The sequence below is a fragment of the Nilaparvata lugens genome, chromosome 3 (assembly GCF_014356525.2).
Source record: "Nilaparvata lugens isolate BPH chromosome 3, ASM1435652v1, whole genome shotgun sequence".
Lineage (NCBI taxonomy): Eukaryota > Metazoa > Arthropoda > Insecta > Hemiptera > Delphacidae > Nilaparvata > Nilaparvata lugens.
In genome coordinates this window covers 43,109,590-43,127,753 of record NC_052506.1, presented here as the reverse complement: position 1 = coordinate 43,127,753, position 18,164 = coordinate 43,109,590, and the positions used below count along the sequence as shown (strand labels likewise).

Genomic DNA, 18,164 nt, shown 5'->3' with positions numbered 1-18,164 from the left:
CCAAGAGTTTTGAATCAAATTATGTAAAGGGATATTTTACTAATGAATGTAATATACAGTATTTGACACGAAATTGATTATTTTATTAGAGAAAATTAAAACTAGTATTATATCAAATGTTGGATGATGCAAGTTACAGCTAGCCAATATAGATAGCTGTGTTTTAGTACAGTCTGTGGCAAAATGGAGTAAAATATAGAGAGAATCGGCAACCCTTCTATCCCATCTTTCTTCACTGCCATTATAACGTGGACCTAACTATAGGTACCAGATAGTCTGAAAATCGAGCAGCGGTTTGAAATAGTGCCTATTTAGCACACAAGTAAAATTCTACAATTATGACAAATTGGTCGGGGGCTGGTTGCAACATAATGCAATGATAAATATAGCTTACTACAGCACAGGATATCCTGCCTCCGACGCGCGCCCTCCACGCCCGGTACACTTTGTGGCGGGTGGCGCCTGTCGCCAGGCAGCCCACGAACACTATCATCACACCCATCGCCGCCATGCTCGCTGCCATTATCACCAACAAGATTTTCACATGTTCCAGCCTGCAAACGAAACCAAGCCATTCATGTCACATACTTAATTTCCAAACAAGTAAAATTGAGTTGGATTATCGATTCAAACATAGTAAAAGGTCATTAAAAATCGTCTTGAGTGACTTTGTAAATTAAATAGTATATTTCACACCTAGGGCCGAAAATGAGATTTTTCCGGCTCGAAATCGGTTTTCAAGTCCGAGGCCGTAGGCCTACGGCCTCGGACTAGAAAAGATTGAGAGCCGGAAACACATTTTTGCCCGAAACATTTTTGATACAATTACAAATCATATAAATATGATCGGGAAAGAGCAGCAGGTATGGCCCAAAACTATTATGTTCCCAAATTTTGATAATTTTTCTCATGTCCGAAAAAATAGGTTGTTTTTGATAGTTTTAAGTAGTTCCAAAATTATCCACCAGGTTTAGTGGTAAACGCAGTACTTCAGCTGGGTTTGGCGTTTGGGTGGATTTCAATAACCTAAAAGATTATGTTCAATTATGTTTTAATGTGGGAGGTTTAGTTTATACTTTTTTATTCTTTCAAATGGCAATAAGTTGATATTATTATGAATGTTTTGATTCTTGAATAATGAACACAAAATGAAAAGTTTTTTGATCAGCTGTTTTAGCGCACTTGAAATTTGGACAATCTGGATGTCAACAATGCTTGTTATCGTCGACTGCGGAAGTTGGGGTTAGAAGTCCTTTCCTACTCTGAAAATCGAATCTGAATAGTTTATATCTTATTTGTATTTCATTCATCCAAATAAAAGTATAGTATCTCATTGCAGAATACTTTATAATTCTAGAAGCATAAACTAATTCCGTTTCATAATAAACTATTCGTAAAAACGTTCAGTACCACTGGAATTGCCCAAGTAGTTCCAAAATTATCCACCAGGTTTCGTGGCAAACGCAGTACTATGAGTTTAGAGGTCGGATTCTATTATACTCTGAAAATTGAATTTGAATATTGTTTATAATATCTTATTTGTATTTCATGCATCCAAATAAAATAATAGTATCTTATTGCAAAATACTTTATTCAATTTCTAGAAGTATAAACTGATTCCGTTTCATAAACCATTTTGTAAACACGTTCACATCAAATCAGAATCAGCTGACTTCAAGGTTATTTTACAGCAGCCCTAGGGCCCTAAAACTTTTACCGGCCTGGTCAGAAAACAATCATTTTCGGCCTCCATATGACGCACGAAAACCAGCTCATTACATCCAAGTGAGGCGAAAAAATAATTTCACATTTTGAATTATTTTTACGACACTGCAATCTATACAGAGTGTTACAAGCTCCCTACAAATACTCTAGGGCATTGTTCCTTGGTAAGAAACATACCTAAATATCATATTTAAATTGTCCGGAAGTCTTCAGCATAGAGAAACAATAGCATAAGTAGATATCCCATGGTATAGGGCGTTCATGTAATTCTTTCCCGTGAAGACGTGTGACACTGGTAGTCTCTCATATTGTGCCGTTCATACACTCTCACCCAACAAAACAGTAAAATTCGACAATAATCAACAGTAATCGGCTTGAGATAACAGTAAAAGTTGCGACATAAACGCCCTATTCCATGGGATATCTACTTACGCTATTGTTTCTCTAGGTCTTCAGTTACTCACACAGCGGCCATTTTGCTTTTATCACTCATTATTTTTTTCTAAATAATGTTTGAACATACGAAATTGAAACTTTTCACAATCATTTATAACAACTAGACAAAGCTACCAAAAAAGTTATTATGAGTTTTCAAATTCATAGAACAAAATGGCGGCCATTTAAAATGTTGTTTCCTCAATAGCTCAGAAACCGTTGGTTTTACAAAAAAATTACAAGAAAAACTTATATAATTTATATATATAAATTATTTTATATATATATATATATAGACTGCCAGGCAGTCTGCTCGGTTGAGGAAGAGAACTCAGTTCCCGAAAATTTCCCCCATTTCTACAAAAGCCAGACACTTCTCCGGGAATTCCATTCACCCAGCAGCGCCAGGCTGAACACGTGGAGGAAGGAGAGGGGAGGAGGTACTCCCTCCGACCACGAGGAAGTTTTTCGAAGCACAGGCAGGAGTCAGTGTGAGATTACCTGCGCTCCGAAGATGTCATTTGAGATAATGACGAAACGTCAGAAAGTAAGTGAAACTGCTTATCGGATGTACCCGGTTGATAATCTACCATATTCATCCATCTGCGAATTTTAAAAAGTTGGATATATATATATATAAAAAAATTAAAACAGGAGACACGATATAAATAGATTGAAAACACTTAAAAACTTACATTAGAAATGGGGGGGGGGAATTTTTGGAGACTCAGTCTCCGAAAATTTCCCCCCATTTCTAATGAACGTTTTTATGTTTTCAATCTATTAATATCGTGTCTCCTGTTTCAATTTCTATTACAAACTTAAAAGTGTCTTCTGTTATGTGCTATATATATATATAAGTTGGATATAAGAGTGTAATATATATATATATATATATATATATATATATATATATATATATAAGTTGGATATAAGAGTGTAATATATATATATATATATATATATATATATATAATATATATATATATATATATATATATATATATATATATAGAGAGAGAGAGAGAACGCTCTTACAAGACAGGACCGGCCAATATCCCGTATAATTATGTGTATTTCGGATCCTTTTATAATGCCGTGTATTTTCGGATATAGCGCTGTTTCCACATAATGTCCCATAGCTTTATTGTTGCTCTCAGTGAGTGAAATTCCACAAAATAGACTATTATTAAACAATTCACCAATGACTGGATAAAAGTGCTATTTATGGAATACTCCCACCTCTTGGAATTCCCTATTAAAACCAGTTTGTATGGTATCACCCCTACTCTTTACCTCTCTGTTACTGTACTGAAAAGAATTAGTGAACTGGACATTGTCAGTAGACTGACAGTGGTGTTCATGATTTTGAAGCATATTGTGAAGTGAAAGGGGAATTTTTGAAGCCTCCAACTCTTTCTCAGGCTCTCAATCAAGTGAAGCCAATTATTTCTTTTCATGAGTGTAGGAGAAAATGAGAGTAATGACATAATACTGTAAAATTTGTATGAGATTTCAAGTAGCATAGACAGAAAATTCCTAAATTCTAAAAAATATCGAAAACGATCAATGAATATTTTAGGAAGTAAGATCATAAAATATTCATCAAAAACGCGTTCAAAGTGTTCATTATATAAAATAAGCATAGTAATGGCAAATGGCATAGTAATTTGAATGGCTGTTTAGTGCTTGATTGTCTTATAACCCATTTCCACTGTTGATAAATGGCAACACTGGTTATAGCGCTGCTCCGGCTATAGCGCTCAACCGCTTTGTAACCGGAGTCCACTGTAATACCTATCGATGTTAACTGATTTTTTAAGATTATACCAATATTAACCGAGATATGGCAGTTTATTCCAAACTTATGCCAAGACCAAGAGGGTTATGTAACATTAAGTATTGTTTGAAATAATCTATTATAGCTTACAAATGACATGCAAAGTAGACGGAGACTGTTGCATTGTTGTGACAGACTTCAGATGCATGCCTTGGCATGCACTGCAACTAACCAACCCCCTGGGGTGTCCTATCACTAAAGCTGCCATATCTCAGTTAATATTGGTACAATCTTGAAAAATCAGGTACCAATCGATAGGTAATGAAATTTACTAAAAACATGGTTGCCTGTAAAGTCGGTATACGGGCGAAAGTTTTACGTGACAACGACTTTGAGTGGTAAAATAATTTTAATGTGAATATTCATTCGTATAGTAGGAAGAAGGATGAAATAATAACTCACAATGAGAGTGAGTGAGAGGCACGCGTCCCTCCCACTCGGGCATGGTTAGCCCGCGCCCACCTAAGAGCGAGAGAGACAACCATTGACTTGACATTTTGAATTAGTGGCGCAGTCGCAGGAGATTGCTTTCGGCGCCTGCGCAGGTTGTCTGCTCCGTTTCACTCTCTCTCCAGGTGAATGCCTTCGGAATGCTGCGTTGCTCGCAACTGCTCCTATTCGTGCTCTTTCCAGACGACCGTGAACCGAAACGAACGCTCTCACTCGCTCTCATTGTGAGCGCATAACGTGGGAACGTAACGCAGTTTCTTGAAGTGTCTCCCGGCAAACCAATTTATAAGACGTTGTCACGTCAAAAAAGTTATTCGTGTGAATATTTTTTAAAACCAACGGTTTCTGAGTTATTTAAGAAATACAGTTTTAAATGGCCGAAATTTTTTTATGAATTTGAAAATTTATCGTAATTTTTTTTTTTAGTTTTGTCTATATGTTATAAATGATTGTGCAAAGTTGCAATTTTGTATGTTTATTTTTATATCAAATCCAAAGTATACACAATGAAGATAAAAACCAATAGACATTTCAGGAGACGCATTCCAACTGAGCTGTTCAATAACACCTGGAATATCTTCCGGAACTCTAGACATCGTTTTCAAATATCGTTTGAAACTAAAGCCAAATCGAAAAAATGTGAAATATTTTTTCGATTTAAAAAACGTTGAAAATTCATTTGCGTGACTTTTTGTGATTATTATTAAACGATAGCATTTGAATAAATGAAATTTCTTATTAATTTCCATCTGTAGACTTTTTGTAGTCTGTGGCTAATTTGAAAATCTCAAGTTGCGGCCATTGTGCTCAGCACAGCACAACCGTCGGGTATTCAATGAATTGACAATAATTATTTGTACAAACTCAGCCGATTTACCAAGTTTTACAGTACAATATTATAAATAGAATTTTATTTTAATCAAATTAATTTTGAACATAGACAACGTCAAGTTTATACAGCTAATGATATAACATCATACAATATATAATATAACAATGTACAGAATGAGTCTAACGTATGGGAACACCTCAATAAGTTGGAGACTGATGTAGATATAATACTGTAACTTTCAGGATAGGTTATTGGTCGAATACTCTACCTTCTGACGTACAACTGAATTAATATAAAGAGTGTTTCAGAAATAGTGTCGAACATTTTAGGATATTGTTCCTGGATGATAGGAGACTACAAATGACATATTTGAAGTCTCCAAAACTCAACGGTTATCTTTATAGCTGTCATTTTGTTTTTTTCACTTAGGAATTTCCATCTCAAGAACGAAATGTTGTATTGATCTGAAATTTGGCATGAATATTTATGCTATAAAGACTAAACTTCAAAAAATAAAATGAAAACTTTTCGATGTACATATTTAAAATGGCAGCCATTTTAAATTTTTTATTCCAAATTTCACGAAAACCGTTCACTTTACAGAAAATTTACAAGTGACAAAAAAGGTAGCAATTTTTATCAAGATTTCAAGGATACCTCATTTAAGATTGGTCAAGGAATAAAAGAGAAATTTATTATTTTTGTATTGCATGCATGACCACTTTTAACAATTTAAACATCAATATTACATTTTCTAATTGTATTTAAGATGAAGCTTTGAAACTCGGTATGGCTGATTTTACAATGTTTTTCAGATGATATTTTTTGTTCAAGATCTTTTTTGTACATGCATGCTGTACGAAAATAATTGTTATTATAATACGTCATTTGTAGTCTCCTATCATCCAGGAGCAATATCCTAAAATGTTCGACACTACTTCTGAAACACCCTGTATATAACACATATCATACAGAGTCAAAAGTGACATTTTACGTCAATCAACATTAAAAATGTTATCAATAACGTATACTAATCGTAATTCAAACTGCATTCAATCTCCGATTAATAAATAATAGATATTATAATTTGTACAATTCATTAACTAATTAGGTACATATTGTAATTTATTGCAAATTAGTGCATAAGCCGACATATATTGTAATCCTCATGGTTAAGGAATTGTGAAACAATATCCGAGCTAGGTTCTAGCTAAAGATAAGAGAAATCGGGGATCGACACTTCATTCTACCTTTGCTACTTCACTATGTTTTACCCACATACTGTACACATATATGTAGGGCATAACAATATACTAGTTCGTTTCGAGTATAACTTTTCGAACACTCAGTAGTATGTTATGAGATTAAAGTGGGTCTGATTAAAATGCGAGGATAACGGAATGTCAATAACGAATTATGTCATTCAAGATAGCTCTCAATTTTTGACCAAATTGTGATCATGGATTTTAGGTGGAGTTATGCATTACAAATTGCAGCTTCAGATTCCGGTATAACTACATGGTCATTAGCAATGTAAACATACGGTTTGTCATCAGTACAGCTTTTGCACTATGACTAACTGGTAAGAAAGAACACATTATAAACTTGATGCTGCAACACAGACATGACATCATTGACATAGATGTTGGAAAGGGCAGGTGAAATCGGCCATCCCTGTCTTACACCTTTAGTATTTTTATTACCGTAGCATCACTGGACAATATTACACCCATGATGACGAGTAAACTGATACCGGCACCTACAGAATCTGAAGCTAACTTTTTTTGGTACAAACAGAATTTTAATTATAAGTTCATTATAGTATTTACATTGCCTGTCAAATTTAAAAAAAAATCGAGTAATACAAGGATGAGTAGGCTATATGGAATAGGATAGAACGACTTCATTTGAAGTTTTTGACACTAATTTCTACTCTACCACTCGATCAAGTTATTAGCAAAATTACAATGCACAAATACAGAGATAGCCTAGATGAGATAACATAAGCAATAAAAACAACTATAAAATGATATGAATATAATCCAATATTAGAAGATAAAACATTAAATGGCTTTGAATAAACTAAATCGCTTCTTTCATGAAAGAGATGGCAACATTAATAGAATAGGAAGATTAAGTGGAAATGTTGATTAAGAAAATTAATCAATCAGATCAATGAAGCATTTTTGAATTTGATGATAAAGATGTAATAAGGTTTCGAAGAATATATGTGAGAAAGAGAATAAACATTATAGGAGGTAAAAAAGGGGTTGCAAATAAGAAGTGGTTTTCAAATTAGAAAGACTCTTCGAAATAAATTAGATAAGATAAGTAATTTAAAGTAGAAGATTAAATTGATAAAATAGTTTCAAGTAGGAGATTGAAATTAATAATTTTAAAGTACAAGCACATGCACCCATGTCATAAGTTAAGGATTGATGTAATTACTACTCTGAAAAAAGTTAAGACTTGGATGAGATAATCAGCGTTGCCAAATTGTGCAAAATTGCAACCTTCTCAGGCAAGGCAATATGGTTGAATATACTTCACTCGACAGTCAAAGCAGGGTTGTCTCATTGAATATGGTCTTGCATCAAAATTTCTCAAAATTGCAAAATTTGACAACGCAGATATCCTGTCCAAGTTTCAACTTGTTTCAGATAACAAATTTACTGTCAACTTCAGTGAAAAAATTTTATCTCTGATTTTTTTGGAATACGGTAACGGAACGGAATACGTAACGGAATTTCTGAGTTATTAGAGTATTAGGCTATAAATTACTGTTCAATCAAATAGCATATTTTTCAACATACCATAACAATCTCAAGTTGAAAACTTCATCAAACAGAAGAAAAGACAAACTCAATCCTCGGTTGATGGATACACAGAATATGCCAACTCCAATCACACAAATGATCGTGGCTATCAGAGTAGCATAGGGAATGCGAGTCATGCAGCTGTCCCACGTGCTTCCTAAAAACAAGTTACAAATAACGTTATCAAATTGCCTGTGATAATTGAATAATTTTGAACAGTACAGCTAATTAACATTGCACGAAGGATGTCAATAAAATACAGCAGATTCATTTTCATGTAAGAATGAATTAATAAGAGTAGGTTTATAACATTTTTTATTTTTAAAATTCGACTGAGTCGGTGTTTTTATTTAATTAATTTTATATTTTAACAGAGGACTGTTGGTACCGTAATATCTTAATATATTATAGATGATTCGTACTCATAGCAGACAAAAACTTGATCAAGTCCAATTCTGTTAGCGCATTTAACCAAAAATAATATGAGTTTTGGCACAAATGTATAACTTCATATGATAATTGGATGCATTACTGTCCATTCAGAATTAAAAAATCAGTGGATTCACTCCAACAAGAAGTTGGAATAGAAAAAGTTTTGGTATAATGTGAACAGACACAGCATCCAACACTCGACATCGACTTACTCAAACAACAGTAATATAAATACTACGCATAAAACTTTTTAAACTGCCTTCGTATAAAAATATAGTTTACCCATCACCTATCTAGTGAATTCCAAATAAAACTTTACACGTTTAGAGAAATAATTAGTTTTCATTATGCACATTTATTAGGAAGAACGGTAAACACATTTTTTGTAAATCAACAATAGGCTACCATAGAAATGATTCATTCAATAATAACATGACAAATAAACTTATATTGCAACCAAACATTTTGACAAATCTTAGGGTGTGATCACATAGATGCGTGTATCTGTATTTGCAAGTCAGATCATGAATGAACCGAAAAAAAATCTGAAAAGAGCCATTGAAACAAGTTGTGACTTGTAAGGGTAAACGCGCACTAGCACGGCCAAGACCAAGAACTTACAGCCAGGATAACTTGAAATTATATGGAGCAACGCGCACTAGTCAGACCAAGACACGACATACGCACGACCACAGCAGTGGCTCTGGTCGCACAGACCAATTGCCAGACCAGTACATTTATAAATGTAAAACTTTGGTCTTGGTCGAGGTTGTGGTCGTGCTGTTCCAGACCAGTCTTGGTCTTTGCCGTGCTAGTGCGCGTTTACCCTTAACCTAGCGCCGCAGTGCAGGATGGTTTCTCACAGCTTGGCGTTGTTGTCATTTGAGATGGGTGTCTGGCTTTGAAGTGTTTCGGCCGCATTGCAGGATGCAGGATAACTGTTAACGGTTGCCGGAAGATCAACAGATGGGGTTTTATCGTTATTTTTCGTGATAGAGAAATTCTGATTGCAGATTCGTTCTCAGCGACCCCAAGTTTAGCCTGAAGGGTCAGAATGTCAACAATGTTTTTAAATAATTGAAAATCATCATGAAAAGTCATTAATATGGTAGTACACCACGTTTCTGGAAACTTTTTACTGGTGACTGGAGTTATAATTGATTAGCCTATAGGTAACACAAAAATCAAAATAATCGTGAGAAATAAAACTGCTGATGAACGCGAATAAGACCGCCACTCCATTGTTCTATTGTCTCGGCTGCTTGGCTGAGCCTAGCTGGAGGGATCAAATAACCGACTGGATTGATATTTCGTCTGTCCGCTAGGCGGAACTACGCCGACCATTGCTGGGTGGAAGATGTTACTGCGGCCGCTCGCATTCCCACCAACGCTGCTATTATTTGCTGTCTCAGCGCCTAGTCAGAGTCAGAAAAGCATCCAGCCTGCACTGCGGAGCTAGCTTTAGTGTAGCTGCTTACTCTAAACGCAATCAGCAAGTTAGAGTGCAAGCGTTCAGTGTGAATGTTCCTCTTGCTCTTTCCAGATTTTGTTTCTTATTTGCACGCTTGGTCATGCGTAACCAAGCTTGCACTGTAATCACACCCAGAATCCATATATTCTGTAAGGTACCTAATATTTAAAACGCTGAAAGGTGCAAACTGATAGAGATAAAGTATCGTATCAGCATAAAGCTATTTAATGTAAAGAAAATATCTGGCCTCTAAATTAGGAACTTATTAGAACACAGCATTATATGAATTATTTTTTGGTACTTCAATAAAAGAGCAAGAAAATATTTGTTACTGAACAATTACCAAACTTAATAAGTATTATATGTTTATATCAAGTTCAAAACTTACCATCCCTAAATCCAGGAGTTGATGTGTAAGCAGAGTGTAAAGAGTGCTCACTAAATCTACCAACACTTTCACGTGAATATGCATTTGGATTATTCCTCAACGGTCTAGAAGCCATTTCCATTGACCTTTCGTAACTACTACCTCTCGTTTTTGCCATGCAGTAGGCTATTCTCCAATAATGATGTTCAAAATGGTCGGTGAAGCGTACAATCTCAAAACACACCTTCACTGTCTACTCACAAAGAGTCAATTTCAAGCTGCAACATAATGTTTTACGATGGCTAAGAAAAACTTTACAAATTAAAAAGTGATTCAAAGCAACATAATAGATAGCAAATCATGCATAGAATTGTATTAGGAAGAATCAAACATTATTATGTGATAGTTTAAAAATTGCGTCAGAGAATTACTCACCCATACTTGGTTTTTCAGGATTATGGTTTTGTAGTATTACAGCACTGACAGACAGATTTCTGGTTTTTCTGCTCAGTCAACTTACAGCAGTAGCCTACCAATTGGGATATGGGAGTGTTCTGAACAGTTTTGTTCCTGGAGTACAACGTTCTATCTTCTATCAATAAATAATGAATAAATTATAAGCCGAATTATATGTTTCTTATACCTACTAAGTTAACTCAAACTCTTATTTTCTTTAATAAAGATAGATGGAAAACTTTCAAAACTCAAAAGTCCAAACCCAAAAATCAAAACAAAATACACAAGCACACATAATCACTTGACACTTAATGCACGGGGGGTTACAAACTGACCGACCAGGAAACTGACCGACCTGCAAAGTGACCGTCCTGAAAACTGACCGTCCAACAAACTGACCGTCTTGCAAAGTGACCGTCTTGCAAACTGACCGTCCTTATGACGTCATAAGCACCCTGACAGGGTGAACATCAACTGTTCAATGGGAGAGCCGATCGACTGTAAACAGAGATGGCCTTGAAGTTCCTAGCGTTCCACAATTCCACTTTGAATACTTTGAAGTAATGCACATGCTCTGGATCGACCAATAGAATTTACACGCGCGACTAGCCATTACATTTCAAAATTGCTAATACTTTGAAGTAATGTGCGTGCGCTGGAACAAACCACTCTCTGTCTCAGACAGCACCGTATCGCGCATGCGTGTGCAACGGGTTTTTCCCGTTCCATTCAGTCAGATCTTTGAATGTAACGTTCTTTGTGATGATGGTTACCGAGCACTGTAACTGGAGCCAATCGTCATTCTATTTGATAAAGATATTATTATCCAATGATGATTTATCATTAAATTCAATATAATAATCAATATATTATCATTTTATTTGATAAAAGAAAAAGTACTTTTGAAAAATATAATTCATTAAATATAACAGTTGTTATTTAACTGATGTTAAAAAACACTATAACTAAGTCAGCATATTGTCATTTCAAAACAAAAACCAAACCCTCAACCTCCCCTTTTACATTTAAAACATCAATAAACATAACTATTTTAAAAACCTCTAATCCCTTCCAGCATATTGCAATTTCAAAGTAAAATCCTTACCTATCTTTCCACCTTTGAAATATCGAAAAGCATTATTCTACCTGGACCCTAGCCCTTTCTAGCATATTGCAATTTAAAAGTGAAAACCTAACCTAACCTTATGGAACATTATTAAATATAATCCAAAAAAAACCTAATCACTAACCCCTAACCCCTTCACATTTAATAATTTAGATTTCAAAGCAAAATCCTAACCCCCTAACCTATCCTTTCACATTTGAAACATCAAAAAACATAACTCTAACTGCACCCTAGCCCCTTCTAGCATATTGCAATTTCAAAGCAAAAACCTAACCTATCCTAATAACACATTATTAAATATAACCTAAATAAAACCTAACCTCTAACCCTTTCACATTTAATACTTTAGATTTATCTGTCATCTTTAGAACAAAACATAAACATGTGGTTCATTTCATGAAAATGTTCACAAACATGTGGTTCATTTCATGAACATGTTCACAAACATGTGGTTCATTTCATGAGCATGTTCACAAACATGCGGTTCATTTCATGAACATGTTCACAAACATGTGGTTCAAAGCAAAATCCTATCCCCCTCACCTATCCTTTTACCTTTGAAACATCAAAAAACATAACTCCACCTAGACCCTAGCCCCTTCTAGCATATTGTAATTTTAAAGCAGAAACCTAACCTATCCTAATAAAACATTATTAAATATAACCTAAATAAAAACTAACCCCTAACTCTTTCACATTTGTTGAACAAGACAAGGATAGCAACACCATTGCAAATCGTACACTACCATTATAACGTGGACCTCACTATAGATACTCAAAGAATACTTTTGAATAACTATGTTATAACTGTGACTGTTGCTGGCCATTACTCTGTTTCTGAGACAAAGAGAAGCTCCTGCGCTGGATCGACCAATAGAATTTACATGCGCGTCTAGCCACTACATTTTAAAGCCTAGGTTTCTCTGAACCACGCAGCGTTACTGCGGGATGCGCGATGACGTAATCATGCAAAAGTTTGCTGCAGCTATTGCTAGGGAAGTGTTTTCTCTGACTTCACGCGCGCAATTCTCTGTAATTCCCTCTGCGTCGCGCACTCAAGAATTTTACTAGTAATTCAATTGTTCCAAAAAATAATAATGCTTTAGTTACCTGAATATGCCTACTAATTATTAGATAGCAAACAATAATTTCGGCTCTAATTTTCATACAAAACTTCAACACCATAGTAAAGGTTTCAACTTGATTCAAATCAAATCATTTATCTGCCATAACAGTCAGAATTGTTTAGTTTCAGCAGAAAGGTCAATAAACTAAAAATAATGACAAGTTCAGGTAGGGAGAAGATAGGATGGTAAACAGTGAATAGAGTTTGAAACACATGTCGGAAATTGAATGCAAGTTACTGGAAATAGAATTTCAAAAACCTGTCATTCGTAGAACGGCAGGTAGACAGGACTTTCCCATCCTTCTGCTTTTGTCACACATTTCAATTCTTAGAGCTGATGATGATGATGAGTTCTATAAGTTTTCAAAATTATCAGGCGAGGATTACAACTAAAAATAGTGTAGACTACCAGACATTTTCGACTGTTTGAATAGAGATGTGAGTCGTTTATTAAACGTGATGTTTTACTCAAATGCAAAATTTTTATGTCAAAAACAAATGCCATAATGGAGATAGAAAGGTACAAAACAGAAGAGAAAGGGCTTATATATATATATATATCTGTACATTCACATTACATTAGACATAAGGATGATATAACTAGATCTACAGTTAGATTAACTAAAACTCTGAAGAGTCATAAGTACCTACAAATTTGCATGTCTAATTTACTACCAGATAATGTTAAGCAGTTACCATTGAAAACGTTTTGTATTGCTGTTGATGAATGGCTCAAGTCTAAAGCTTTTTATTCTGTTAATGAGTACCTGGAATAACTCAATGTGTATGAGTAAATTTTATCGTTTGTATGGTCTATCTTGTCATATTTTACCTTTTACTGACAGAGCCTATTTTTCATGATTTTTTTCCTTAGTTTATTGTTAAAGTTAGCATATCATTCTATTTATGTATTTTATTATTAAATTTGTAGGCACCTGCTGTAAAATCTTTTAGGTTTAGTGAAACCAATTTTGTAATGCATTTTTCTGCATTTTTTAATGCAGTTTTCATAATAATATTGTAAAAAATATATACCATCGTTTCTTATCTCTTTTAAAATAGAAATGAAGTATCTTTTTGATATTTGATATTATTTTGATGAGATAGCAGTGCACCCGTTCTTGTTAGGGAGGACTGAAAAGTAGGGAACAATTATCAAAGTTTTTAATATTATTATATACCAGTACAAATGTTTATCAAAGTACTACATTATATCAGGAAAAACTACATGACAGATATTTTAATAGGATATTAAAAGATAAGTAAAGGAGGCTTTCCTTTTAAATGTTAAGGTTACTTATAAAAAGTTGGATAATAATAATTATCATTGATAATAATTCTTTATTCCAAAAGAATATTGAATAGCAATTTTGGGAAACATTCATACAAATTTGGAATAATATTCTATTCATACAATAAAATGTCGGCAAGTCTAGGTATTCTAAATTATCATAAATTATTGTACCAGGTTATCACTGATGTTGTGTTGTAGGTTGTATTTACTTTAACATTACAGGAGTAATAAATAAAACAAGTTGGTTAACGAGTAAACAAGTTGAACAAAATGTATCTAAAAATGGATTGGTTTTTGGAATAAAGATATCATCTGAACAAGTACATTTTGTAAATTCTATCTATTAATACCAATAACAACTCATAGTCCAGTCAAATGGTCGTTTTTCAGGAAACAGCCCCGAAATAAGTTTTTTCGACGGTTCTATAAATGTATTTTGGGGCATTGAATTCTAATCTGAAATTTGCTAACACACCAGAGGGCGACTTAACCACCAAAATTTTGGACTTTTTTCAAGTTCTCCATTTAATCTCGAGAACCTTGAATATATCTGAGACCTGATAATTGGAAATCTAAAATCGAACTTTGCATAGATGGGGCGGAGCTCCTGAAATTTTTACAGATATGGGACTTGTGGCAGTTGACGATATAGCTTATCAATGACTATTTTAGGTATGAATTTGATCAAAATCGTTGGAGCCATTTTAAAGAAAATCGCAAAAAACCCTGTTTTTGACAACATTTTCGCCATTTTAGCCGCCATCTTGAATCGCATTTGATCGAAATTGTTCGTGTCGGATCCTTATAGTGTAAGGACCTTAAGTTCCAAATTTCAAGTCATTCCGTTGATTGGGAGATGAGATATCGTGTACACAGACGCACATACACTCATACATACACACACACACACACATACAGACCAATACCAAAAAACCACTTTTTCGGACTCAGGGGACCTTAAAACGTATAGAAATTGGGGTAGGTACCTTAATTTTTTTCGGAAAACAATACTTTCCTTACCTATGGTAATAGGGCAAGGAAAGTAACAAGGAAAGTAAAAAGTAGTCGAGGTTGTAATGAATTTTCTCCTCTTTTCACTCCCATGAATTATACTTCTGTTACAGCCGTTACTCCGTTCAAAAGTTACAGCCAATTGAATGATGATTTTTATTTTCTAATTTTTCTTGCGATTTTACTGTTTAAAGAGTCTCTAAAACGAGTAAAATACATGATAGAAACTTGCGATTGGTCTCAAATGAGAGAAAATTTCATGCTCTATAAACATAGTTGCCTTAAATTGATCTTGCATTACTGTTTATTATCGAAAAACTCGAAACTGCGAAAATGAGAAAAATATTGCAAATTTCTTGATTTTTTTAAACAAACGTATCTTACTTCACAATTATATTTTTACAAAAATCATTCCCCTACATAAAAGAGTAGATTCTTTTCTTCAAATCAAGACCAAGTATCATTTTGAGTTACCGAGACACACAGTTTTGAATATAGAAATTAGTCATTTTTCTATGCATTGAAAAATATGGACTAAAATACACTAAAGGAGAAATTTTCTATTTTTTCAACAAATTTTAGTGACATGATAAATGATTTTTAACCGCCTTGACGAGCTGATATGAACAAGCTGTATGAGGAGATGTGATTATTCAGTCATTTGAAGTTTTGATCCTCGACGTAACCTTATGCATGCCCCCCACTAGGAAATACTGAAATCATGATCATGAAATACTGAAATAACATCATGAAACGCCCTCAAAATTGGAATAATTACATTAGATTAAAATGTGCATTACAATTTAACTTATCATTGGCTTTTAAGAAAATTAGGTTGCAACAGCGAGGAAACTCAAACACAGAACCATTCAAAATTAAAATTAAGCAAAGGAGATCAGAATAATAGTGGATGATGAAGTAATAATTTATTTTTGTCAAAGATTTACCTTTAAACTCATAGGCTTAAAATTACTAAAATTCCTGCATACAAAATATTATCAATTGTTTTTTTTATGCTTGATCAAATACACAGCTGCAAGATCAATAAAAAGTGGTTCAACTGATGAGAGCACAGCAGTTATTTCAAGTCCTTTGACATTTGCAATTGTTAAAAATTTTCTTATAATATATGCTTTGAATTAATTGCTTTTTAGGAAGTCTCCAAACAATAGAGAAAACCTCTTATGATAGTATCATTCGAGTTCATAGAGACATTGCAGTCAACCAACCAAGGGAAAACAAGATTACTCGCGATATCAAAAAGGCGATTCATCGTTTAATCAACGGAGAAATAAGAATTACACACTTTCTGAGCGCAGTGGCTCATGGTGTCGAAAACATTGTCAATAGGCCACTGCCTCAGAATGAGTGGTTCCTTCTTGATATTGCTGGAGAGGATGAAGTGATGTGAGAAGGTAAGTGTCAGATTGGCGAGATAACCATTACAATCAATGGTCGACAGCCAAAAAGTTACATATTACTTGTACCTTGATTTTAGTATGTGGAAATTATCATTTATATTAAAGCGACAGAGTAGTTTTTCATTTCAAATGGGATAACCAATGAATCCTAATGTAATATTATTCTTGTGAAATAAATATTTAGCTGTATCCATAATTTTTACCAACTCTGCACTAGTGACACCCTGGGTTGGAGAACTCACTCATGAACTGTTGTATTGTAATTTTTGAAACCCGCAAATTTTTATTATACAGAGTTGATTAAAATTATGAAAACAGCTAAATATTTCTTTTACAAGAATTATTTGAAAGGAGGTTTCATTGGGGATCCTATTTGAAATGAAAAATTACTCTTTCGCTTTAACATCTTTGTCCCTCATATGAATCGAAATTCATTTTTTTAATGAGAAGATGGTCATGTGATACATGATTTCAATACAGAGTTCCAAGAGAAAATCGCACATTGATATCTCAACCCGTATCAGTTTGTTGATGTAAAAGTTGCAAATTAGCCAGCTGAAATCATGTGTCAGCCCATGAAGGACTGTCTGTGTGACAGCTCCCAAATAGCCTCAGCTGATGTTATGAATGAATGAATGGAAAAACTGTAGTAATTGCATGCAATGAATTCTTCAACTGGCTTAATGATAAATCACAACAAATGTTTCTCTTGAGCAATTTCAATGTTATTTGTTATATCCTGAAAAAGGACGAAGGAGTCGGTAAATTTTGTTGGCCAACGAGCTTGAGCTGTAAAAAGAGTCGAAGAATATGTGTTCGAAATTTGAAGTTGATTGATCAAATCTGTCAAAAGTTATTGTTGAACATACACACGACGGACAACGACTTTGGCCTTGAGTTGAAAGTAAAAACTCGCTAATGCTCGATTAAATATTTTTTATGGATTCTATATGCATTTTCTAAATGCATTTTTATTGATTTGTATCACAGCCTACTATAGATTATCTAAAGTAAGCCATGTTTGAATGCATTTTCTATATGCATTTTAGTTTGATGTTACTATGATTATATAAATGTCCTAAATATTTATTGATAATCTACAGATGTGGTTCAATCAGTTTAAACATGTGATGATAAGACGTTAGGAACTCCTGACTCATAAACTAGGTAATATTACTGTTTTCATTCAAATAACTGATTTTAAAAAAAATAATTTTCATCTTTTCAGGTTGTCCGTATCTCCAGAAGAGGTTGTAAATATTAGGTGGATAGGAAATATTATTAGGATAGATCTGTAAATATTATAATGTATTAATATATAAATAAATAAATTGCAACTTGAAAATTATGTAGAATATCAAG

General features: G+C 33.9%; 1 protein-coding gene and 1 long non-coding RNA gene across 4 annotated transcripts in view; one reads left to right on the top strand and one right to left on the bottom strand.

Annotated features, from left to right (window-relative positions):
- Window positions 1-18,164, bottom strand: part of LOC111047413 (proteolipid protein DM beta) — a 59,956-nt gene that overhangs the window by 22,135 nt on the left and 19,657 nt on the right. The window contains exons 1-4 of one of the 3 annotated variants that reach the window (XM_039423837.1): window positions 10,804-11,280; window positions 10,390-10,646; window positions 8,096-8,255; window positions 395-554 (exon numbers count right to left, since the gene is read on the bottom strand). In XM_039423837.1, coding sequence (XP_039279771.1) covers window positions 395-554; window positions 8,096-8,255; window positions 10,390-10,546 — 477 coding nt within the window. In that variant the 5' untranslated portion in view covers window positions 10,547-10,646; window positions 10,804-11,280. Of the gene's footprint in view, window positions 1-394; window positions 555-8,095; window positions 8,256-10,389; window positions 10,647-10,803; window positions 11,309-18,164 lie in introns of those variants that run through there. The other 2 variants (XM_039423838.1, XM_039423839.1) reach the window with 2 other exon arrangements.
- LOC120350445 lies at window positions 16,662-18,159 on the top strand. Its single transcript, XR_005570782.1, has 2 exons — window positions 16,662-16,796; window positions 18,031-18,159. It is a non-coding gene; the product is annotated as an uncharacterized LOC120350445 (long non-coding RNA).